The sequence below is a fragment of the Helobdella robusta genome (genome assembly GCF_000326865.2).
Source record: "Helobdella robusta unplaced genomic scaffold HELROscaffold_5, whole genome shotgun sequence".
NCBI classification, from domain to species: Eukaryota; Metazoa; Annelida; class Clitellata; order Rhynchobdellida; family Glossiphoniidae; genus Helobdella; species Helobdella robusta.
In genome coordinates this window covers 6,844,353-6,872,259 of record NW_008705254.1, presented here as the reverse complement: position 1 = coordinate 6,872,259, position 27,907 = coordinate 6,844,353, and the positions used below count along the sequence as shown (strand labels likewise).

Below are 27,907 nucleotides of genomic sequence, written 5' to 3'. Positions count from 1 at the left end.
GGTGGTTTTAGGTAGTTTTATCAACGTTACCAACAAGGTAAAAAAAAGGTAGAATTAAGATGTTAATTTAAGTTATTTTAACCACAAAATGCATCTTTTATCAAATCAGAACATAAAACCTTAATACATAAGAAGTAGTCAAGAGGAATTTTACCAACCTTCTCTACCTCTTCCTTCTTGTCCTTGATGAGCAACATCTTCTCTTGAGACAATCCTAGTAAGGACATCTTCCCAGGGTGGCCGCCATTCATTTTGTCAATGTTAGCATTCATCTGATGATCAACATAATCTCTCTGCTGATGTTGTTTCCTATCATCTTGTCGTTGCTGTCTACTGCTTGTCTTTTTTGATTTAGTCTCATCATTGTAACCATCATATCTGGTATTATAAAATATGTCGTCAACTAACATTTGCATTGTGGCTTTTTTAAACAAATACAGTTAATATAATGTGGTGCATCAAAATAAAATAGTTAACGAACTTTACAAACCTTGAATAACTATGTTTATCACCATCACTATAATCATTTTCAATGGCACCACCGTCATCATCCTCATCATCTTCACCATCATCTCTCATGATTGTCTTTGCATCAGCAGCCATATAAACATCTTTATTTTGAATGCTATGCTTTCTTTTTCTGGCCTGTCTAGCCAATTTGTTATGCATAGAAATGTTGCTTTCTAGGTTTACATCAGCAATATCATCATCATTACTGGCCATAACATAATCTTTTGACTGCCTGTAAATTATTATAAAAATATATATTAAAGTTAACTTCCTCAAAAATTTAGACAAAAATTAAAAATAATCATCAACTATTATTACATTGAAAAAATAAAACTAAAACTAAAGTAGTTAATTTAGAACCTGCTACGATTTCTGTCATGCTTATCATTTGGTATATCTTTAGCGGCATTAGTAATGCTATTTGCAACATCATTTTTCAAGTTCTGTTGTTTGGAATGCTGTAGTTGTTGTTGTTGCTGAGAAGTAGCAGTGCTATTATTGTTGGCATCTAATTTATTTGCTAAGCCAGTATCTTGGTTATATTCATTATCAATTTCATGCTTATCTTTTTTGTATATGTTTGAATATTTTTTATAGTAACTTCCTATATCATAAGAGACTGTATAGGATTCAGCCTTCGATGCACCAACACTGCTGCTGACAGCTGACGTCGCACTTACTGGAGCACTTGTAGTTGCAGTTGCTGATTGTTGTTGCTGCTGTTCTCTGTTGAGCACAAGTTGGAGTTGTTGTTGAAGCTGTTGTTTCCTTGTTAGTGAACTGTTCAAGCTGCCCATGCTATTTTCAGGGACATTACCAGATATTGGAATCCATTCATTAAACTGTTGTTAGTTTTCCAAGGCAAAAATGAATTATCAGATTTTACAAATTTTTTTTAAATAATTAAACATCCAACATGTTTTTAAAAATCAATACATACAGTTTAAATTATAATTAAAAAATGTTCAGCATTTGAATTTATGCATGAGCTGAAAAACTGAATACAAAATCAATAGTTAACATTCATTGTTTAAATATATCTAAATAATAATAAAAATGATAAACAAACTCTAAAAACCTGCTTTTCATTGGCAGCATCTGATTCTTTTCTAGCCAAGCCAGCATTGCTTACACTATTATTTTGGTTATTATCAGAGCTAATGGCATTATCATCTGTAGCGATTCTCTTCTGAACTGAACTTTTAACAGCTTTATTTGATTGTTTATTTACCTGCTGTTTGGGTGAAACATTGTAGCCGTACTCATCCCCATCTCCATCCATTGCTTGATTCTCGGATGAAATTTGTTGTTGTTGTTGATTCTGCTGTTGTTGTTGTTCTAACTCCAATGTTGCTGTCAATATTTTATTCTGGAGGGCTTGCTTTGACTGTTGTAATAATAGATAGAGTTCATAACAAGCAAGTAACATATGTTGACATCATAGTTTCATGTACATTATATAACAGGGTAATCTTAAAATTAATAAATCATAATACAGCAAAGACTAGCTAGCATAATAGCTCTGCCAGCTTTAAACACACTACATAGTCATTACAATTATTTAAACCAGCACATCCCTATTAAGTTCAAAATTAAGCCATAATTGTTTGTTGAGAATTGAAAATTTGGTAATTGATTCTGAGAAACAATCAGAATTAATTAAATTAACATTGTCATTACCGTCCATGCCAAAATTTTCATGCTAGATAAGGTTAACTTACATCTAATAATTTATCAAAAAACATACTTTTCAAGGAAAGCTGAAAGCTCAGATAAAGAATAATAATCAGTTTGGTTAACACAAAAGAAATGGTAATGCAAAAATTGTAAACCCAACAAAAAACAAATACAATCATTTCATGGTAACATAGCATTTTATAACAATTTATTTCACTATAATATTAAACTAACACAAACAAGCAGGCAACACCTTAGTACAATATGAAATAGCGTATCAGTACATTATGAACATCTCAGTACAATATGAAACAACGCATTAGTACAACAGGAAACAACACTTCAAAAAATATGAGAGCAATATGAAGCAACAAATAGCAATGACATAAACACAACAAAAACTGATCTACTATTCTATTCTCACTGACTTTCTCCTTTCTCTGGGGACTGACAGAAGTCAAATTTTCACTAGTTTCTAAGGCAGAAGTATTTTTGATAGGAGGTGGAGATCGAGGCCCACGAGGATGCTGCTGGGCATCATGCTGCAGTTCAGATTCCTTTGAAAATGTCTTGGCCAAGTGTCTTTTCTTAATTGTCCTCCTTCTGTTACTTCCTGAGTCTGACTGATCCTAGTTGATAAAAAAATTGATATCAATAAAATATTCATCATAGTTAACTTTCTCATCACCAGAAGTCACAGAGTGAATATTGTTCCTCATCTTTGTTTATATCAGTAGGAAAAGAAAAAATCAGCTTGAGTATGCAATTCATCAAAAATATCTGAGAATGCACAGAAACAGACATTTACAATCACTTTTTTAATAAATTAGAATAAAATTGGTCAACGTTCCACCTGACAAAACTAATAATTGAGATAATTAAATAGACTAAAATCCTTTTAAAATCATAAAATCTACTTGGATAAAAATTTGTTGAAATAAACTACATGATGAGATAAATAACAAAACAATTCTACTGACTCTTCTTTTCTTCTTCATCTCTCTTGAGTCTCTACTGCAACTAGAACTTTTGCTTCTGCTCTGACTTAAAGAACCAGACTCTGTTCCACTCCTGCTCTTAGAAACACTCCTGCTGTACCTTCGTGCCCTGCCACCATTTGAGGCTGTCCTATATCTACCTCCTTGTCTCTGGTAGCCTGATCTACCTGCATTTACATTATACATCTTTAACACTATAACCACTGTGAACAGCAAATAAATTCATTAACCTTGGTATCCTCCTCTATGATCATATGAATCTCCATAATTTACTCTGTATGACTGACGTCGATAATCTAGAGAAAATTAACTTTCAACTTAACTTTTTAAGTTTAATATTTTTGTTTTAAATATTCAATCCAAAACACAAAACTAGTATTCATGACTGAATTAAATCTTGTCTAGAAAGTTAAGCCCCCACGGATCAACTATACAATGACAGTCAAGCATCACGAGAGAGCATTAAGAAGCCACAACTCACCATTGTATGGCCTGGCTCTTCTCAAATCTTTGTACCAAGTCATTGACACGTGGTCTCCCAATATATCAGTTTCATTATATCTGTGAACAAAATATTCTCCATACATTTTCATGATAAAAACAAAAATTGTATAAAAAAGTAATAATCATTATCACCGTCAATATTTCATATATCCATCATTTATTATCATCATCATAGCAATGAAATAAAAAATTATTGTTCATTCTTCCATAATGTGAGAATCACTGTAGCATCAGCCATCAGATATTTTATCCAAATGCGTAAGTAGTAACGTTGGAAAAATATTTCAAAGTTTATCTACAATCTTTCATGATCTGCATTATTATTCCCAAATTTGAAGAATATTATTCCACTATGAAAAATTCTTTGAGAAATAAATTGACTGCAGCAAAACGATGAACGTTGAAGCAAGACATATAACGCAAAATGGCAAGAACATTCTATTGTTGCAAATAGAATTTGGCACTGAAAAATTGGAGAATTACCACCATTCAAGCCATTCAAAGATAACTTTCTCTATTGATTATATAATGTCTATAACAAATTGTATGAAAGAACTACAGTGAAATCCAATAATCAAAAAACGATTTCAGTGTTAAATCCCATCAATGAATAAAATTACAAATGATATCTTTGAGCTTTTTATATTCCATCATGGTTTTGCCTTTACCAGCAGTAAAGTAAACAAGGAATATTAAATCCTTAATTTGAGTCAATCTCAAAATGGCAAAACACATTACCAGTCTGTCATCAAACCAATCCTTTTAGAGATAATAAACAATAAAAATTTATAAATTGAAATAAATTATTATTTAACATAATTTAGAAAGACAACTAAAAACTATAATAGCTAACTGAAAATAAATAACATAAAATCATAAAACTTGAAATTTATTTAAATTAAAAAAAAAACCTCTCTAAAACATCTCTAGCAACATCTTTAGATTCAAATTTCAAAGCCAAAAACAGTTGATCTTTGCCATCTTCTTTGAAAAATTCTACAGTATTACGGCCACATTTGGATGCAAAAAATTCCCTAAAATGAGATGTTTTTAAAAAATGTTTAATACCTTAGTGGCCATTTTTTAGCTAAATCAGGTTGGTTTTTAATACAATACAAAATACAGTAGCAGTTGGATGCAAGAGAGAAGAGATTAAAAAATTAAATTATTAAAAACTCATTAAAAAAATTAAATAATTAGAAATTAAATAAAAATGTAACTATTTAAAAAAGGATGATAACCTGATCTGATCGATGTCTTGACGGTAATTGAATCCGCGCATAAAAAGAGTATCTTTGCTCGCTGGAATGTGTATAGACATTTTTTTCAACAATTTTTCTTTTCCGCAACCAAGTCAACGAAAAAAAAAATAAAATGGATTCCGATGCCCAGCTAACAACGATAAGATATTATTATAATTGTAGAAATAAAACGTGTAAGAAATTACCATAGATAAGTAAACATTAAGGTGCTGTACCCAATATGTTGGTACTTACAACACCCAATTTAAAACAATGCAAAAAATATTGCCCACTGTTTTTTGTATATAACCATTTTGCATTTTAATTAATAATTATATTAATTTATATTTTATTCCATTTGTACTGTTTATAAACTTAACGTATAATAATAATAACAATAATAATAATAATATTTCAATTGCGAGACAATTATGAGACCATTATATATATATATTCATGTTGCATCCGTAGAATTACACATAAAAAATGAAATGGAGCGTTTGATTTGAACGTTGACCTGGAAGCAATTACATCATTATGCTGTATTTTTGTGCCGTAAATGATCTTCCGCTGAAGTCGATCTGCAACAATTATAACGTAACGTCACAGCTATAAACTGCGAAATAGCGAATTACTATAGATTGTATTAAGCAAATTACTAATTTTTAATCGGTCAAAAAATTAATTTAATTATGTTAAAAAGATGGCCGTATTATAACCTGGAACTTGTGAGCAGGGAAGGTCTCTAATGTCATTTTTGTAAAGCACACATTAAATAATAAAAAAGCCGTTTGAGTTGCATTTGCAGCCGGTCATAAAATTTTTTAGAGCTAAAAACTAATACTGACGACTAGTGGTAGATCTTAACCACTTTGACAGAGACCAAAATGTTAAATATTTTGAAATTTTAAAAATATTTGAATGGGGGCCAGGCCAAAAAATCAACCAAATGTCCGCTTGTATGGCCAAAATCAGGCAGGCAATTTTTTTTCAATTCTCACTTTATAAACGATTTTCCCCTTTCTAAAAACTGAGTTATTTATACTTACTTTTAATGAAAACACTGCCACAACGAGAAACCATAGCTCTCAGGCTCCGCAAGATCCGCATCTGCCAATGAAATAGCTTTATCACCAATCTTTACTAAAAAATTAAATGTAGCATTTAACAATTCGGCACGTATATGTATATCAAATATAGTTAGTATTATTTTGTACTGAGATCATTTTAGACAGCTCAGGCGATATTTATAGTGCATTCATAATAAACATTAAAAATAAGTTTTTAGCCATGTTGATAGGTGTCATTTATGATTCTTTTTAAAAAATACACCAAAAAGGTTACCCAGCCCAATATCAAGATGCAGTTTCATCTGATTTGGGAAATTTCGTTATATGATTTTGCTTGATAATTGCTAATACATCATTTACCTAAATATCACCTATCCAATTTAGAAAATTTAGTTTCAGTTTTTTGAGTTCAGAGATTATTCTGGAGGCTTGTTAGTCAGTGGCTGTTATATACTTCGAAAGATAATTTAATTTTACATAAAATAGTAGAAATGTTTATTTAGGCTGCGATTATTAATATTTTTAATTTATTTTTTTCTAAATCTAATTTATTTTTTTTATTGATTAATAGTTCATATATACGTACCTGAAATTGAACTTAACCAGTAGCGTCAACCTCCCCCTAGGTGTTGAAGGCAAACATCGCTCCTGGGTCAACTTTAGTATGTGTACTAACTTCAATATGCTTTGAATGTTATGACATGTTTATATTAGGAATTATAAAAATTTAATTGATAATAACCCAAATGAACAATTTTTAAAAAAAAAAGCATTATTAAAATAAAAATAACTAAACGACAATCATAATTTTTTCACTGGTTATTAACAGAACAGTTAGATAAACTCAGTCACACAAGAGTTGAAATTTTAATGAGGGATTCGCGGCAGCAATATGTAAAATTATCTCATCATCAGTAAACGTATAATGTAGGTAGATCCTTTTCTGCTGTAATTATCATTTGCCATTGTAGATCGAAGCCGGTTTTTCACAATTTTAAGCTTAGTGAAAGCTCGTTCTCCGGATGTACTGGACACTGGAAGTGCAAAAGTAGTTAATAGTTTGTTTAACATCCTTAGATTAGGATATCCAGATAACTGAGATAGAATTTTTAGTGATTTTATGTAACTATTATTGTTCTTTTTTTTAGATAGAATGTAATTGTGCATCCAGTTTTAACATAATGTCGGTTTTAATGTCAACTTCTTCATCTGACTCATCTAAATCATTTTTTGTTAATTTTTTATCCTCTTTAGATGATTTTTCTGACATTTCTTCCAACAATTAATTAGTTTTTTTAAAATCATTTAGCTCAGGTGCAAATTTTTCCGAATCGACTCCGTACAGGTCACATATCATCTGAATTTCACTAGCTTTTATATTGTAGCTACGTAGTAGTGCTTTATGGAAAAAATGAAAGTTCTTTCATGAATTTCAAGTTTTTTTGTTTAAACTATTGATATAATACCATATATAATAAATATTATATATATACCCATAGTTCAAACTCACTGTTCATTTGATTTATTACCTCATCTTAGACAGTTTCAATAATATCCAATTTTTTTATTATGTTCGTCTTAACATCTATCATTGCATCGATTCATCATTCATCCTTTTCTTTGCACGCCGTCTTATTCACGCCAATGACTGCCCTAATATTAAATCTTCTCTTAGTTGTTGGGCGCCTGGTGCTGTTTCGCAGTCACTGGGTTCGAATATGACAAAATGATCCGCGGCTATCACATTCTTCGTTTGTGATGCGTCGTTTAGCACGTATTAAAGGTTAAAGGTTTCTCTCTCTTTTGCGTTTGCTTCAGAGGTTTCAACGACAAACACACACAGCGTATATGAATACGCGTGCAAACGCGTGCATCGTACACATTGCATATGATAGACGGGGATTTCTTTGTATTTGAACCCAGTCATAGCAATAGCAAGACCAGGCACCTTTAACCATTTAGCCATCACGCCGCTAATTAATTTACGATGTTGAATTAATTTATAATAATGCTAATTAATTTACATTAATTTACGATGTTTTTGCGCTTTGTTGAATCCTCTGAACTTCGGAAGTGTGTTACTGACCTTTAATTAACTTTTTAACCTAATTGACCTCATAATATTGATAAATTTTACAAGAAAGAGGGGGCCTAACTCAAACTGGAGGCAATTGTTTCTGAATTTTAAATATTTTACACAAATTTAAAATATCAGCTAAGTAACTTACATAGCTAAACAATTTCCAATAAGGTATATACATATAAATAGAATATAGAATATCTATATTCAATTTAATTGAACACAAGCCGTCATTATGCCAATAGGTCTTTTTTTTCACGATCTCTCGTCGCATAATATATAGGTCGGCATAGCTAGGTTCAGTCTCATTTAAATGTTTTTAATTTTCCTCGTTGCTCGATCCTATCTTTTTCGATCTTCATATTTACTTTTTTAAGTACAGTTAATTAAATTTAATAATAAATAAAGAAGGTTAAGTTAAACAAATCTTAGCAAATCAATGGTTACATTTCTGTAAGAAGAATAATCCAATGCGGGATGGCAAGTAAAAAAAAATTTAAACCAGGTTGAATTTGAATTTGATATTTTATGTATGTAATATTGTAATTTATAATAAATAATTTTATATTTCATCTTAAAATTTTATATTAATATTTAATTTGATTGATTTGATTGAAAATTGTCGAGAAAATCATTGAGAAAAGATTAACTTAACATCGTGCACCACAATCGGAAATTATCAATTTGGTTTTCTAGTAGGGAAATCAACAATTAATGCAATTCACATCCTTCGACAAAGAGAAGTACCTCGCAAAGCATCAACAACTATCACACATTTTTGTAGACCTTCAAGAAGCATTTGATCGAGTTCTCCATGAAGCAATCAGGTGGAGTTTACGTCGACAACTCATTCCAAAATATCTTGTTTGACTTGTGATGGAAATGTATACGAATACTAAGACTCTCATCAGCTCAATGGTTGAAAACACAGATGCATTTGACATCAGCGTTGGAGTTCACCAAGGTTCGATTCTCAGTCCACTGTTATTTATAACTTTGATGGATGAAATCACAAAAGCGATACGCACTGGTGACATTTGGAATCTAATATATGCTGATGATGATATCGTTTTAACAGCCACGTCTGAGCAGAAGGCAGCACAGATGTTTGAAGATTGAAACACCAGACTCGCCGATCATGGATTCAAAGTCAACATAAGTAAAACTAAAGCAATGAACACTGGTGAACCCATCCAATTCACAGCTACTGGACGATGGTGTAGATGTTGTAAAGCTGGTGTGATGTTGTAAAGCTGGTGTAGGTAATAATTAAATCAAGTGTCAGCAGTGTAACCATTGGTGTCACAAACGTTGTTCAAAAATAATTGGTGTCCAATTTTTTTTGTTCTGCTTGCATCAATCCACAACAACAAATACGAAATAGCAATGTTTTTGAAGCCGTTTAGGTAGAGAAAGTCACATCATTTCAATATCTAGGGGATGTTCTGGATTGTACTGGAACAGCTGAAGCTGCCGTTCGAGCACATATACGTGCAGCCTGGAATAAATGGCATCTCCTTGCCTCTGTATTGATGCAGCGTGACATCCCACTACGATCAAGACTTTATAAATCAGTGATATGTCCAGTGTTGTTATATGGTGCAGAAACATGGCCAATGACAACCAAACTGGAACAACAACTTCAACGAACCGACATGAAAATGCTCCGATGGATGCAACGAATTAGTCTGATGGACCACATCAAATCAACTGAAATCCTGCGTCATGCTGGTTTAGATTATATAAAGGACGAATGCAGGCAACACCGTCTGCGGTGGTTTGGTCATGTCAAACGAAGTGGAAACAGTGCCATAACTTCTCTTGCAGATGTTGAAGTACCTGGCACACGTCCCAAAGACCGTCCATTGAAGTCCTGGTTGCAAACAATCGAGCAAGACATGAAAGCTCTAAATTTAAATGAAATGACTACAACTGGTTGCCTAATTTGGCACAAAAAATTGATGGCAAAGAAAACGACGTCCTACCTTGGGGAACTGGGCTTTTTGGACGCTAAATGAAGATTGATTGATTGATTTGTACTTAAAACCGGTATCTTCCTACCTAATAACCATGAACCCCCTTTTGATCAGCCATTGTGTGTATTAATGTAGTGATTTAGTAATAATTTTATAATGTTGCTGTGCTGAACGTTAAGAGATAAATCTGAATTAATTGTGTGTTTTGTGCAATGTTGTAAATTTTTGACTCTAAGGTTCCAATTGCAAGCTTAAGTTGGCTGTTTGAACTATCGCAGCCTTGTATCATTTAATTTTCATTTGGTAGGATAAAGATATCCTCATTTTGAGTGTGAGGTTTAGTATTTTGCATTGTATTCTTAGGAGCTGGTTGGTGAGATCCAATGCAGTGATGATGGCGTGATGGATTGGTCTTTTCTGGTTGAAGCCATTAGCAATGTCTATGGTAATTTTGGTGAGAGCATATGTTGTTGAATGTCCTGGATGAAAGCCGTGTTGATGATTTGTCAAAGTTAGAGGTTTGGTGATGATTGGAAGAAGACATTTTCCTAGGACCTTAATTGCTGGACATAACAGTGATAAAGGTCGGTAGGATTTAGCATCGCTATCAGGTTTACCTGTTCCTAAGTGGTTGAAAATTATGTTGTTAATACTCTTCAATGGTTGTTATGGCTTCTATCATTTCAAATCCTTGATGTGCAGTTTAGTTTCACCTTACATTGTTGAGTAACAAACTAGGCAAATAAGTTTTATTAAATAAGAAAGAAATTTTAAACCACGCCACCACACTTTGATCGAAAATGATGCAAAATCAATTTATAAATAATTTCCTATCAATTTTTTTTGGTTTTTTACTTGGTCAGCCTATTATGAATCAATTTTTGTTTGTTTGATTTTAATCGAAGGAACTTATTAGTAACTATAGAAAAGCATTTTATTGCTTTGTGAAACCTTTTTTCAAAATGTAATTTTGACAATAAAACCTTCTATATTTTAATTTTGTGTTTAAGAGTTGGAATATAACAAAACAAAAAATATTTGGAGAATTAATAAAATGGAAGTTATAAGTTAAAATGGAAGTAAATTCTTATTTACCATGTTTTGAATGACTTCAGGAATAGTTAGTATTGAATGTTGTCTTGCTCATGAAAAATGATTAGAAACTCAACCAAGTTTTCAATTACAAATTTTCCTGTATTTACTTAACTAAAAATCTCGATTGTTCTGCTCTGCACATAATATTTTTTTGTTTTTCATCTTAAGTCTTTTCCATTTCAATAACATCTAAAATAAATACGTTTATTAAATAATATTTGTTGTTTAGATTTGTTCATTAATTCATGTGTTTTATTCACATTTTCACTCTTAATTTTGAAGATTGTGAAGAACTTCCTGTAGCCGTTCTATCGGATGAAGTTTATGCAAAAGTTGAATTAGGTTGCTCTCTGGTTTTTGTTATTGTTGTTCTTTCAAATGGAGACTCATTTAAATTTTTACAGCCATTGATTACATTAGAAATCATTCTGTTAATAATTAATTTATAATTCATCATTTCTTTTTATTTTGAGGATAATTACTTTATTTAATAATACAGATGATGCTATCACTGACTCTTTCTTTTTATACTTTTTATTTACGACACCTGTTTCTATTTAAACTTAAAATGATGAGGAAGATTAAATCATTATGATTTTGAACATAATTGTTTTTTCTTTATTATGCAGCTCTGACATATGTAGAACCAGAACATATCTTTCCTGTATTTAAACCTTCGTGTCACAAAGACTGTACTATCCACACCACACGACGTACATACACATTATGTACGCATAGTTTTCGAACCAGGTCATCGCGTAACTGCATGAGACATGGCACTTCTACCGACTGAGTTAACTCGCCGACCATATTTTATTGATTTATGAATATTTCAATTTCGATTTTATTTATTAATTATTTACTTTCCAACAGTTTTAAAGCAAATAGTTTAAATTTTTCTTAAGTGCCAGTATATGCCAGTACCATAAAAGTTAAGACAGATACATCAAAAATTGTTAAATGGTTGTCACAACATTTCCCTGTGAAGGACTTGTCACATTTGAAGCGTGTGAGGAAGAGAGCAGGGATTGAAAATATGGAAGAAGGTGTCAGTACATTTTTTTATACATTTTTTGAATGAATTGACTTCTGTATTGTTTCAAAAAATTTCAGAGTGTGGTTTGGATGTGATCATATGCTCTTCAATTGACTGTTATTCAAAGAGAGATCTAATTGATAGAATCAAAAATTTCAAATGCACAGCAAACGTTTCTGTTGAAAATCAAAATGCTCCTGATTATATTTATAATTTAATCAAAAGTGCATTCCTTGTCAAGGTCCCGTTGTTACCTGCAACAACTCGAGATCAGTTTGTGGAGGCATCCAGGTACTGGCCTGTTTCATTCCATGAAGATAAAAAGTGAACTGTTCATTTATTTATCGTCTAATTTGTTAATTTTGTTGAATTTAAATTTTCCTCTACATCTTCTTCAGTGTAACAAGCTTGCTTCAGAAACATATTTTCAGCTCAAGTGATTTACACAAGCATAAAATGAATATGAAACGTGCCTTTGACAAATCTTTGGAGAATTCAGTTAGTTTTAATTAAATTGTTATAATTTTTTTATTCTATTTCATAAAAGTCCTTGCTGGGTTTGATATATGAATATCCAATGGAATCAATTATAAACCGCAAAAAGTTCTGTATAAGAATTTACATAGCTTTTCAGAAATAAATCTTTAAACACTTCGTGGAATACAATTACAAAATTATTAGTGACGGTAGTAGTGAGGTGGTTGTATTATCTCTATTTATAGAAGTCAGATGTTCAAAATGGTGTGCTTAGAGCAAACAGCATGCACAACTACTTGTAAATCAACACATTATGCACGTTTTGATTTTAATCGGCTGATATCTTATTGGACTGGAACCCGGTCATGGATCAGACGGTCGGTCTTCGTTCGTTCATCACACCATCATGCATATCTTTGCTTTGAATGTAGAGTTGCAGTTCTGCAAAAAGTACTCGAAGAAATCAAATAAAGAAATGCAAAAGAACTAGGTAATTGAAACGCTACATGTGGCGATGTTTATCATATCTTGTAAATAATTAAAAAAAAGTAAATTGAGAAAAAATCCAGAGATAAAGATCAGAGAAAGCGAAAATGGGCCAGCTGCTTGTATTATGTTCAGGCGAGATAATAATGTGGTGTGAAGTGAATACTTGCGATATTTTTTTACCATATGCTTAGGTTTTGATATAACGGCTACCAGACGTTTAGGAAAGCCATCAAAACTTGACGAGTACATCGGGCTAAGTCTACAGCTAAAAGGTAACCACTAAAAACGCCGAGATATTAACAAAAAGCAGACATGATATACGGCAAGCAGGAGGATTAGAAATGTTAGTGAAAGATTATATTATGAATAATACACAAACAAGGCATTAAGTCTTTTTGCTCAACTCCTAAAATCATGAAATAAATAAAATGTTCATATATATAATTGAATAAATATTTTGTTGAACTCGATCAAATTTACCAGGTTGGTTCTTTTCTTTTTCAAGTTTTCTGATTTTTTAATTGGTTTCTTATTTTCATAATCGAAATCGTGAATTAAATTTCCAAGTCATTTCTCATACTGCCTAAACACCACACTTTTATTTAATTGAGTAAATGTATACGCATAAATATCAATGCCCAGTTACAATTAATAAATAAAAGGAAAATTTCCATAAACGCCAGCCATTGTATTTCAATTCATCAAATTTGTCTTTTCAGTCACACAATTCCTTTTAAATTCATACATGTCAAATCAGCTCTCCAATCATCATTTAGACAGATAATTATTCAATTAAAATGACCAGAACTTTCTTTTTTCTTTCTTCCTCGTGCCTTATCTTTTCAGGACATTGGTGACCAACGACCTCCACAAAACCCGATCTTTAACAATTTTTAGTAATTGAAATGTGATGATATTCAGCAAGTGACACAAGGATTTCACAAATGTTGTTCGTTGTTGACCGCGATCTTTTTTCCCTGCAATCTTTTCAGTAGTTGTTAGATTTTCCATTCTTTCCTTCCGCATGTGAAAGGAAAGAATAACCGGAACATTTTTCTTTATTCAATTTCCCATTAATCTTAGACACTACTCAAATCAATCGCACTTTTTTTTTCAACACTTAAGTAATTCATTTAAAGTGAAATACAATACAATCTTTTGTTATTGACTTCATCATAATCAAGATGATAATGATAATGTAATGAGTTTGTATAACATAATAAGTTGCAAGTTATAGATGGAACTGATGAAGTCGCAAGAATCATCTGGAAAAGGTGGAGCTCAATAATAATAATAATAATAATAATAATAATAATAATAATAATAATAATAATAATAACATGATGCAGATTGAAATCTGATGACTTTAAAACTGAGTGCATTTTCAGCTTTGATCAGTTTCTGGTTCAATTTTTCAACATTTTGTACTTTATTTTTATCATTATTTTTCAACTTATTTATATAGAAAACAATATTTTCTATATAAATATTTTATTCAACATTGGTGTCAAGTTTTTTTGTGACTGACTTCACAGACTCACCCTAGCATAATTTAGATTATTACTGTTGCTATATCCGTTTTTGTTATTGCTGTTTGTTTGTTATTGACTTCATTATGATCAAGATGATAATGATAATGTAATGAGTTTGTATAACATAATAAGTTGCAACAGTTATAGATGGAACTGATGAATCATCTGGAAAAGGTGGAGCTTTTATTATTATTATTATTATTATTAGGTCTGTTTGCTGTATTTTCTATGTAAATAAGTTGAAAAACAGTGATTAAAATTCGGTATATATATATATAACATTTACGATCAACAGTTAGAAAAATCGAATTAACTAACGCCAAACATGATGTGATTTTCATCAATTATTGACGACAATAATTGACAATAATTGCTCTATTGACGACTTTGCGCATCAACAACATTAGTATATCGGTGTTGCGACACTTCACTGTCAAGACGTCTCACAATGCATGCACAAAGAGGAGCCATCAAATCTCACTTACAATCAACACATGCAACTCCAATAATCCGCCAAATTCTTGACAACAACACAAAAATAATTTATTAAACCACCAACACAATACATCTAAAAATTGCAGAAGCTGTCCTTATAGATATCAATAAATTTCAAATAAACATCCAACAAAGAAACAACAAATGATTACATCAATACCAACACGACACTTTAACGCTAACTGTAATAATGGGGAACAAGGAAGTGATACCAACAAAGAAGATGAAGAATATGACACCGTTTAATTAACTACCTTTCTTTTGTCTAAGAAGCTGTATAAACCAAAGCTGCACTGAAGGTGATTTGTGAAAAATCGAAAAAGGCCTATCTGCAGGATGAATTTGGATAATAATTTTATTTTTAATAAATCGAACAATTTTTTGAAAATATTAGTAAAAAAAAAATAAAAAGGCAAACTTTAGATCGGTTAATGCAGTGCTTTTCAAAGTGGTGGTCCGCGGACCGATGCCTGTCCGTGGACTAGCAGCTGCCGGTCCGCGGCGAGCTTACAAAGTTTTTTAAAATATTCAAAATAAAAATAAGACTCTACCAGGAACACAAAGAAAATTTCATTAATTAGTACTGATGAGATAAGAATAGAAGTGAGAGTGCGAGAGCCAGAATGATCTCTGCAACTAATGAGATTCATTGTTCCGAAATGTCGAGATAAGTATATATGTGAGGGTGGTCATTTTTATTTCATTTTATTTACATTTTGTTTCAAAATATCGAAGTAATTGTAATTATTATTTATTTTTAATAAACATTGTAGTCAAAAGATTCCATGCTTCTAAAATTAACAAAATCTACAAATCTACCAACATTCACGGTATGTTTATTGTATATATATATATATATATATATTTATATATATATATATATATTGTGTAATGGTGTTCCGCTGCATGCCCATTAAATTCCGTACCGGTCCGCGGAACAAAAAAGTTTGAAAAGCACTGGGTTAATGTCGACAGTATATACCTACCAATAAACCCCGCCATGTATGAATGAAGAGAGAATACTTCAACCGTCTGTTAAATGAAACACATCCCATCAATGTCAACTTAGACGCTTCACCCATCGAAAGTCCGATTCCAGACATCACTGTAGAGGAGCTTACAGAAGCTCTGAAAGCTATGAAGAATGAAAAGGCAGCAGGGCCCTCTGGACTCACAAATGACATTATCAAAGCATCTGGTACTGCATGTATCCAAACGTAACTACAACTTTGCCGTGAAATTTGGAGAAATTGCTCAATGCCGACTGAATGGAACTATAGCATGACAGTTCCGCTATACAAAGGCAAAGGTGATCCATATAACTGTTCATCATATCGGGGTATACGTCTGTTAGAACACTCCCTGAAAATCGTCGAAAAAATTATTGAGAGAAGATTAACATCGTGCATCACAATCGGAAATTATCAATTTGGTTTCCTTGCGGGGAAATCAACAATTGATGCAATTCACATCCTTCGACAAAGAGAAGTACCTTGCAAAGCATCAACAACTATCACTCATTTTTGTTGACCTTGAAAAAGCGTATGATCTAGTTCCCCGTGAAGCAATCAGGTGGAGTCTAGGTCGACAATTCATTCCAGAATATCTCGTTCGACTTTTGGTGGAAATGTATACGAATACTAAGACTCTTGTCAGCACAACAGTTGGAAACACAGATGCATTTGACATCGGCGTTGGAGTTCACCAAGGTTCGATTCTCAGTCCACTGTTATTTATAACTGTGATGGTAGAAATCACAAAACCGATACGCACTGGTGACATTTGGAATCTAATATATGCTGATGATATCGTTTTAACAGCCACGTCCTAGCAGAATGCAGCACAGATGTTTGAAGATTGGAACACCAGACTTGCTGATCATGGATTCAAAGTCAACATCAGCAAAACCAAAGCAATGAACGCTGGTGAACCCATCCAATTCAAAACTACTGGACGATGGCCCTGTTCAGTTTGTAAAGCTGGTGTAAGTAACAATTCAATCAAGTGTCATCAGTGTAACCAGAAACTGCCGTTCGAGCACGCATACGTGCAGCCTGGAATGAATGGCATCTCCTTGCATCTATATTGATGCGGCGTGACATCTCACTACCACTACGATCAAGACTTTATAAATCTGTGATACGTCCGGTCTTGCTATATGGTGCAGAAACATGGTCAATGACAACCAAACTGGAACAACAACTTCAACGAACCGACCAATATATATATATATATATATATATATATATATATATATATATATATATATATATATATATATATTTTTATAAAATTTATAATAATTTTAAACAAGAACACTTCTTTATTCATTAATAGTCTCAATATTAACAATGTAACGGTTGAAGATACTAGAGAGATATGTAATGCTCTGTATGCCTATTTCACTAATATAGCAAAATCGAACAGTCAAACCATCTCAACACAATTGATGCGGCGTGACATCCCACTACCACTACGATCAAGACTTTATAAATCTGTGATACGTCCGGTCTTGCTATATGGTGCAGAAACATGGCCAATGACAACCAAACTGGAACAACAACTTCAACGAACCGACATGAAAATGCTATGATGGATGCAACGAATTAGTCTGAAGGACCACATCAAATCTACCGAAATCCCTGCGTCGTGTTGGTTTAGATAATATAAAGGACGAATGCAGGCAACACCGTCTGCGGTGGTTTGGTCATGTCAAACGCAGTGGAAACAGTGCCATAAATTTTCTTGCAGTTGAAGTACCTGGTACACGTTCCAAAGGCCGTCCAAAGAAGTCCTAGTCGCAAACAATCGAACAATACATGAAAGCTCTAAATTTAAATGAAATGGATACTACTGATCGTCTAATTTGGCGCAAAAAGTTGATGGCAAAGAAAACATCGTCCTACCTCGGGAAACTGGTTCTCTGGACGCTAAACGAAGATTGATATATATATATATATATATATATATATATATATATATATATATATATATATATATATATATATATATCTATTTTTATAAAATTTTAAACAAGAACACTTCTTTATTCATCAATAGTCTCAATATTAACAATGTAACGGTTGAAGATACTAGAGAGATATGTAATGCTCTGTATGCCCATTTCACTAATATAGTAAAATTGAACAGTCAAACCATCTCAACACAATACTCATTTAAATTTCTAAAACCAAATAATCAGTCTATGTTTTTAAAGTTAACTAATGAATCAGAGGTTTTAAATATAGCTGACAATTTAAAAAATAGTAAAAGCACCTCAACATACACACTATGTAATTTTCTAATTAAACAAATCATTAACGAAGTTTTGGTCTACTTTTTATTCAAATCCAGTCCGAATAAAATTAATAAATATAAGTTTGAAACTAACAGGACCGAAGGGTCTCGTGGCCGAGTGGTTAGCGTGTCTGTTTACCTCTCCCACGACCCGGGTTCGAATCTTGCAGTTTCTACAGGTTCATCCGGGTAGCTGACCCTCGGCTAACCCAGCCGTCCATTCTTTCGGGGCTGGTAAATGGGTAGACGACGCAAGTTGTCGCATGTTGGCCGGCGAGATGGCTCAGTGGTTCAAATGCACGTTGATTCAAACATCTCATTGGCTATCATATACTCAACGTATATGATGCGGTGCTTGCGCGTGCACATAAATACATGTGTACGTCGTGTGAAAAGGATAAATAGCCTTTGTGGCAAAGATGATTGAAGATTGAAGATATGAAGAACATAATCTATATATGCAACATTGTAAGTGGTTCTGCGTATGTCATAGCTGCAATAATAAAGACTAAAAAAAAGGTCTGGGACACTGTGATTCCACTTGAGATTAAAGCTCTCAGTCACTTGCATTTGTTTAAATCTAAAATTAAACGCCACTTGATTAAAAAAAATACTATTTTCTTGAGTTAGGAAGTATTTGTTATTATTGATTGTATAAAATTATGTTGTTTTTTTTCTATGTACCTTATGTGTTTTGTGCATGTATGTATGTGAGTATGTGTGAATGATAGAATGCTTGTATTGTATGAATGGATCCATGTGTAATTTCTTTTGACTTTAATATTCTATCTGATATTATTTGAATTTACTGGATTTAAATAATGTTATTAATTATATGTGCTTAAAGAATTTTTGTTATCTTTATTGGTTATCTGTGTTTAATAGTAATATAGAGGTAATTATGTTTTGATTATTTTACATTAAATATTATTAAAAATAATGGAAACAATCGTAATAACTTTAAAGAATATACTTCCCATGTACCTTTTATTTCGAACTAATTTAATCTTTGATTTTTGTTGAACTCAGAGCCTCGTCTAAGAAATTTTCACTAGGTGACAAAGTTTTAAAAGTTTTGGAAATGATAATTATACTATCAATTCTTTTCAAATCACGGGTGCCTAATAGATATTGCATCAACTTTCTAATGAAAATGAAGTTTTTTTCATGGAAGAATACAATTCTTCAATCTTGCGGTAAAAACATAGATTACAAGCCTAAGGAATAAGCTAATTTGAACCAGGAATGTGCTAATGACAAAACGTCTAATTTAAATTGTCTATAAAAAATTGTTCATGATTTTGTTTATGTAAATGTTGATGCGTTAAAAATGCACTTGCACTAACTCTTTTGTCAATTTGAAATAAGTGACATTTTTTTATTAACGACACAGTATCAAAAAAAACAATTGATGTTAAATTAGCTAATCACAAGTTATTTTCAGTGTTAACCCATTAATGCATGACATCTTTGATTTCATTTTTTTCACAACTGTTGCTTTATAGGTATAAAACAATTGGAAAAATATTAAAAAAAAATTGGGACACCTAATAATTGAGTTAGAGTGAAAATAAAAAATAAAAATAAAACGCCATGCACTACAGGGTACATGTTTTTTATAATGACGTTGGTTTGTCAATTATGATATTCTGGTAATAATTTTAATAAATATAAGAGCTGTTATATGGAAAATAACCATTACTGATGTCTAGATTAGTAAATGTAATTAATTTTGCATAACCATGATATTTTTAAATTAACATTTATCAGAATAAAACTGGTATAATATTTTAACAACATTCAATACTCATGAAATATAGGTATATATATTTGAAAACATGACTAATACAATGTATTAATGTTAGCAACAGCATAAAAAATAATGTTTATCAAACTAAGGCAGGTTCAACTGCTAATGATATAAGTTCAGTTCACTTTGTGTGAAAGAGTTCAAAGCAGCGGTCATGCAAAGGCACACCACATTTATTACATTTTCGCTGAACCTTCATACCACACTGAACACATCTTTTCTGACCACCATCAATGTGTCCAATGAAGTGGTTTTGACCATCAAATCTAACACCATCTTGGACTGTACGGCAGCTAGTAGCATGACTACGAATTGGACGTCCAATGTTATTTGTGGCTCGATACTTCAAGATATATGTCATTGCAACATCTCGCCGAAATTTTATCAGATTATAGTCATGGTGTTTGGCGGTTTCTGATATCCTGTACAGTTGCCAAGCATTCTGAACACTTACATCAATTGCAAAGCAGAACAATGCCCACCACCATTTCTTGATACGAATATTTATTCGACATTTGGCAACATTCTGGTCCATTCTATCCGTTCCACCCATGTAACGATTATACTGAGCAATCAGGTTTGGCATGGGAATTTGAACATGCTATTTTTTTGTTGCTGACCATCTTTTGGCTTGAATCAGTGGATGAACTCCAAAACAGTTAGATAGCACTGTTACTACATTATTATCGTTCCACCGAACAGCTAACATTCCCGACTTTCTGTCAAAGCGATGGTCAGATGTGCCTCGTGCATCTTTCTTCAACACATCCACTTCTATCAAAGGGCACTTCTCCATCCTGTTTGCTCGCACAGTACCAGTCGCAGATATATTCATTGTCTTCAGTTGATCAAGCAGTCGTGGAGATGTGAAGAAATTATCTATATACAGTCTGTATGGAGGTCCAAGAGGCAGCGTATTCACTAGCTGAGTCACAACAGAGCCACCAAGTCCCAGATCTGCATTAAACAAGCCATTTGATCCTTGATAAGGCTCACACTGCACCAAGTTCATACACCAGACTTTAAACCCGAAACGAATAGGTTTGCCACGGATGAACTGTTTTGATGAGTGGCGTCCATAGTACGGCACCATGGATTCATCAATGGAAATATCCTTGTCAATGACACCATCATCGTCTTCTGGTCCACTATCCTGGTCAGATTTGGTTGCATCTTCAGGTGGTAAGATGACAATATCTGCAGTTTGAAAATCTGAATCCTCCAGCATGCTGATTACTTCAGCAACATTGAAACGCCTGAAATAATTTTAATAGTTTTGTTGACTTTTATATAGGAAATAAATCTTTTTAGTTAATTGTTAATTTAATTAAATTAAATTGAGCCAAATATAATTAACAACGGTTGAAAAACGACGCTTTATTATTATTATATACAATAAGCCGTCTCCAACGTTAAAATCATGTACCCTATACTGCATGTCGTCCTTTTTAAAAGACATACCTAAAACATGCCTTGTAGCTATTACGGCGACATCGTAGGGTCACTGTTTGATAATAAATGAAAAAGCGATGATTTTATAACATTATTATAACAATATTGTAGAGAAAATTCTACAAAATGAATGTTACTTTTTATATTGAGACATGACAAAAAATGCGATTTTCGACAAACTTTATTTTTAAACCTTCAATAAACTTATAAAATGTCAACAAAAACGTATATATCCGGTTTAATCCATTAGATAAATAACGTAGGGGTGTACAGGAATAATATTAATCATCACAATCTAAGACATATACGGGTAGCACTTGAATTACGAAGTGTCCTTTAAAAAGGACACTATGCATTAATGGGTTAAAAAACTTTTTTACAAATTCCCTGTTTCGGTAAAGTTCATCATCTGGTAGAGTCGATCGTCTCGTTTTTGAAGAAAGAAAATCAGCCACCACTGGCCGAGGATCAAAATTTGCGGTACCTATAGCATTTAAAGCAATGCATAATCGGTCATTCACAGTATTTCTCGACATAGATGATCGAAGGTCGCTTTTTAATTCTGTATGGCATGAAATTACCAGTTCCGTGATCATGATGTGAGGGCAAGTTATAAGAAATGTTTGAACCAGCTTGTTTAAAAGAGACGACGGTGTTGTTTTTTGTGGCAATAAGTACAACTTGGCAGTATTGCTTTCATGCGGCTTAAAAAATGAAGCACCAAATGATGAATAGTAACCAACAGCATCATCTACAAATTCTGAAACATAATTATCACCAAAAATATCTGATACAATTTGCCGACCGGCTTTGATCATTGCTTCAGCATTTTCAGCATTGGCAACATCTATCATTGCCTTTACTTGTAAATCCTGATCGACATCCAACCTTCTCTCAAGGAAGTTTTTTGCACATGTGATTACCTCAAGACGCACTGCTTCAAAATTTCTATTGCGTGTTGTAACATACAACTTTTTCACATTTCTCTGAAATTGATTATCATTTGCTTCAGATTGCAGTGACTGTGTAGATGCAATTATTGTTTACCTGACGTGTGACCTGCCATTATTAATCTAGAGATTATAAATCCGTTATAATAGGACATTTTTACCCCTCTAGTTTACCCCTCTTTTTTGAGAAAATAAAATAAATACATAAATATAAAATAATATATATATATATATATATATATATATATATATATATATATACACACACATACACATAGGTAAACCATTACCCACCATAAGCCAGACGTACGTTTCGTCTCTGCCAAATAAGATTTAAGATAACACAACCCAGTTATTGTAACCAAGAAACGCAAATTGAGGTGTCGCGACCAATAGGTAAGAACAACATCGTGTTGTTACAATATTTATTTATATACAATATATATATATATATATATATATATATATATATATATATATATATGTATATATATATCGTTGAATTTTTTATTATATTTTTATATTAATTATTAATTAATGTTCTCATAATTTTAAACAAAGTAACAATAATAAAAATTACTTTTTACATATTGAAAATTATAACAACTCCATGTATAAAATTTGGTTCATGTCCGTGCGTCTGTGTGTGTATGTGTGTGCGTGTGTGTGTGTGCGCGCGCGTGTGTGTATGCATGTGGGTTTATATATGTATGAAAGTGTGTGCGTGTGCGTTCATTTGATTGTAGGAATCACCTGCTCATGATTTCAAGAGTCTAAAGTTTAGTACTCGATTTTTTAAATTAATTGCGCAATTTTTTTAGTTCTCAGCATTTATCTGTCTTAAGAAACACTTAAGACTATCTAAAGTGGAATTGATAATAATGCGAACATGCCTGCCAGTTATTGCAAATATATTTATTTGTATATACATATGACCATATATACACACAATTGTAATAATAATTATTATTATAGCGTGTGATCATGCTTATATGCCTAAGTAATTTATAAGAGTTGTAAAAACTGATCTTTGATGGCACTTGAATTATTATAATTTATCGGCACCGCATTTTTATTAGCCTACTATAAGGTTTAAACTATATTGTTACATTATACTATATTATGATCTACAATTCATGCTCTCAACTCAGCTAAGTAACTGTAATCACAGGCGAATGATTTGTACGTGTACTTATATATTCAGTTTCTGAAAATTTTTTTATGTAAGAGAGAAATTGCACCTGTCATCGGCTGTGTGATTGTTGATCCGTCCAATGGTGAAGTGATGTCTGCATCAGGTGATACCAGAGATGAACACCCCTTACATCACGCTGTCATCAATGCCATCGATTCATTGGCGCGTCATCAATCAGCCAATTTTGGTGAAGGTGCATGTAGTTTAATGTCTGTACGTTTTGTGTATATGCATGATTAGAGTTGGTCGTGTTAGTTGTTAGTTAGTTGTGTACACAACTAATTTTACCAAGTCTTAAATTTTCAAATTGCTTTTTAAATGATTATGCATGTATCTAGAACATTGAAACAAACGGCTAAAATATTTTTTGTAACAGATCCTTCGAACAAAACTGGACCATACCTATGCACCAACTATGATGCCTACGTGACTGTTGAGCCATGCGTCATGTTGGTTTTTTTGTGCTTGCTTACAGATGAATTTGTATTTTTCGAATATTTATTCATGATTATTTTGCTGTTATTGACCCACATCATCATCGTCACTATATTTATTCATTATTGTTGTTGTTTTTGTTGTTAACATTGTTATTATTTTAAGTTTTTATAAATTTTAATTTAAAATATAATTTATTTCAAGTTACAAAAGATTGTTTTTCAACTTATATGTTAGCCTGAATTTCGTTGATTTTTGTTATGATAAAAATTTTTGTATATTTAAAAAAAATGTTTGTGCCAACTTTAATTTGTAAGGTGTGCCATGGCTTTGTTACATTCGCGCGTAGGCAGAGTGTTTTATTGGAAAAGTCATGAAGATGGGGCTCTCGGGTCGAAATACAAACTGCACTGTAACAGATCATTGAATCATAGATTTTTAGTTTTTAAGAATTTGAATACTTTTTAAATGATTGTTTAATGAAGGGACGACTTCAACGTAATTAACGTAATTAGAAATATTTTATTTTGATTTCAAGTACAACAATTATATTTATTAATAATAAAATGTTGTTAACGTTTGAAAATTATCAATATTAATTTGAAACACTGGCGTGTTCTATCGACAACGTCCGCTCTTCGTCACTCGCTCAGGCTCTCTCGTACTTCATTGTTGAGACGATGTTGCCAGTCTTGTTGGTCTGTCGTTTATCAATGCGTTTGAATTGTTAACTTTTAATTTAAGTTATAAGATATGTATATTTATATATGTATATATATATAGAATAATTACCTGTCATTTACTGAATATTAGTGATGCTTTTAAGAAGGGGAGATTGAAGTGGGCAGGACATATGATAAAGATGGAGTTCAGAACACCTAAGAAAATCCGGATGTATCGAACAGAGGGGAAAAGATTAAAAGGCAGGCCTAAAACGAAATGGAACGAGTGTCTTAGTCGAGGTTTTGAAAGAGCTGGACTATCATTACGCAGAGAACCCTGGAGTAATACTAAAAGAGATTGCGAATGACGGAAACGGATGGCGAAAAGTCATTTTGACCTCTTTGGCTGGAGACAACCGACAGAGGAAATAATATATATATATACGTGTTGAAAGGAGACCATATTTTATATAGTATTATATAAATTCTACCAAATTGTTGGCAGTGATCAATTTATCAAAAAGACAAACTAAATTAATTATTGCCATCAATTCGATCTACGCTCATTATTAAATGTTATGTAAAATGTTATATATATATATATATATATATATATATATATATATTATGTGTGGTGAAACATAATTAATTACAAGATTGTATTTAGGGATATTGATTAACAAAAGTGTTATAAATTTTTTTGAATTCTATCGAAAAATGGTGTCAGAATTTTGTCAGTCAAGCTACGTGAAACAAACCAGTATCAGAGACTGTCCTTGAACTTCAAAGGTGGAGTCCAGTTCGAAATTTTCTCCTTTTTCATGCAATTTAGCTTTTGAATCACTTTCTACCGTAATTTTAACCTGGTTTGCAAGCGAAAATATTAAATTAAGTTTTATCGATCGGTTCACGTCGGTCTGGGTCATATAATAATAATATTGTCATTTTATATAGCGCCATGGCAAGCGACTGAGGCGCATTATTATTATTACAAAAAACATAAATACATTCACGGGTATGAATACACGTGAATCAACGCATCACACACTTTTGCATATATTAAATTTTGTCATGGATTTTGTGTTCAACAAGGTGAGATTGCAATCAACCCTGATTATTTATTTTTATTTAATTTTTGTATGGTTGAAACGTTTCTCTAAGGATACTTACGGTAATTTTTCTTCCATCCATAGTTGTAGTGTCATAATCGGCACCTATGGGAACTGTCAACTCTCTCTTCACCTCTCCCTTGATGGTCACCTTCCTGTAAATCTTGCCTCCAGCCTTGTCATATTGCAATTCTTCAATGTAAACATTTGGGTTGCTCTTGAGCTCTCCGTACAGCTCTCTTAATCTCTTTTTGTAATCTTCTGGGGTATCTACAAAATTATGTAAAAATTAAATAAAATATAAACTGCTATTTGCTCATAGATTAACTTACGAATAGCGTCTTGAAATTCTTGAACACCTTCAACGGCCACCAAGCGCCATTTTCCAGAGAATGAAGCCATTTCTCGTTTAGTTAAGAATATTTCGACACTGATCGACAATGAATAGGCAGTATCGCTATTTATAGGAATATGTTAACACATCTGATTGGTATGAAGTGATGTTATAATAAATCTTGAGTGTCGGCTTTTAAAGCAAGCTAATTGCAGATTAAGTGTAGTGAGAAAAAACTGTGTACATGTACAGTTTAACGTAACGCATTGTAACATTTATTGAACCTATGTTTTTATGTGAGTATGTGCGTGTTTTGTAGTGTAGATGCTTATTTAGTAGTGATATTCATTATTCATGTCTGTGTTCACAGTAGTATTTAATACAATTTCAATGATTACATATCATACTCAATACATAGTATAACTTAATAATTAAGATATATGACGCAAACAACGATGTAATTAATTTCAATGACTACAAATTCACATATGTAATTGCCTCCAACTCAAACGTCTCGTAGCGTACCAGTTATAAATTATAATGCACTGTTTTTTGCGTTTCATTAGACCGCACTGCAATTAGTCTTATGTAACATTTGCCAGAAAAGTTTAAAGATTTATTAATGATACTTGACACTAGTTAATCATTGTATCTGGAAGATTTTTTTGATATATTGTCACATATCTCGACTCATCCGTGAATTACCGTTTGCGTTGTGAACAGTGATGGTAGTTAGTTACTAACAAAGAACAAAGATAGTTAGTTAACTACTAGTTAATAACTTTTATCTAGTAAATGCAATTGATAAAATTTTTTGGTTTCCAAATAGTTAAGAACTAGCAATTAACTATTTTTTCATTATTTAATACTGTTTTTAACCACAATAATAATTACTTTTCGAAAGTTTCTGATAACTGCTTTTTTCCATTTTCTACATAATTTATAGACCTGTACTAAAATATAGCTTTGGCTTCCACTAACCAAATTTTGGTAATTTTTCCAAATCTGGAAATTAACTTCATTCTCATCTAAATGTGAATGTATATTTGACTTGCTTGTTTATATCTTCGCGTGTTTGTTCGTGAATACACATTGTATATTTATTTAACAAGTAACATAACATGAAAAGATAATGGGCCATGGGCGCAAATAAACATATGCCCATATCAAAATTAAATCAAATGTTCAAAAACAAACAGATACATCACAAATTCTCAATAAAAACCAAACCAAAACATTCCATGTTAAATAAAAATAAATAAATGGGTAAGAATACATTAACATAATAATTACTAATAATTGCCATATACATACCTATATACATATATTTTGGTACGAGGTTCTCAGCGATACAAACTTCATTAAATATTTTTGCCCATTTTGCGTTGATTAGTTTTTTTTACCAATAGGTACTTGTGAAACTCGTTTTCAATGTTTGTGACGAGGCAAATCCAAGGCCACCAGGTAAACAAAAAAAAAACAC

General features: G+C 32.1%; 1 protein-coding gene across 1 annotated transcript; it reads left to right on the top strand.

Moving 5' to 3' along the window:
* The first annotated feature begins 8,393 nt into the window (after positions 1 to 8,393).
* On the top strand, positions 8,394 to 26,318 carry HELRODRAFT_154236 (hypothetical protein). Its single transcript, XM_009027613.1, has 10 exons — positions 8,394 to 8,585; positions 11,434 to 11,493; positions 12,057 to 12,197; positions 12,265 to 12,511; positions 12,586 to 12,685; positions 23,918 to 24,071; positions 24,261 to 24,333; positions 24,637 to 25,019; positions 25,740 to 25,844; positions 26,152 to 26,318. The coding sequence occupies exons 1-8, from the start codon at positions 8,558 to 8,560 to the stop codon at positions 24,785 to 24,787; spliced, it is 954 nt and encodes a 317-aa protein (XP_009025861.1). The 5' UTR covers positions 8,394 to 8,557; the 3' UTR covers positions 24,788 to 25,019; positions 25,740 to 25,844; positions 26,152 to 26,318.
* Positions 26,319 to 27,907: the final 1,589 nt, after the last annotated feature.

Coding starts and splice junctions, on each gene's coding strand:
- HELRODRAFT_154236 (XM_009027613.1), top strand. CDS start 8,558: ATGGCAAGTAAAAAAAAATTTAAACCAG. Junction 12,512..12,585: donor TCATTCCATGAAGATAAAAA/GTGAACTGTTCA, acceptor CATCTTCTTCAG/TGTAACAAGCTTGCTTCAGA. Junction 24,072..24,260: donor TCATCAATCAGCCAATTTTG/GTGAAGGTGCAT, acceptor TTTTTGTAACAG/ATCCTTCGAACAAAACTGGA.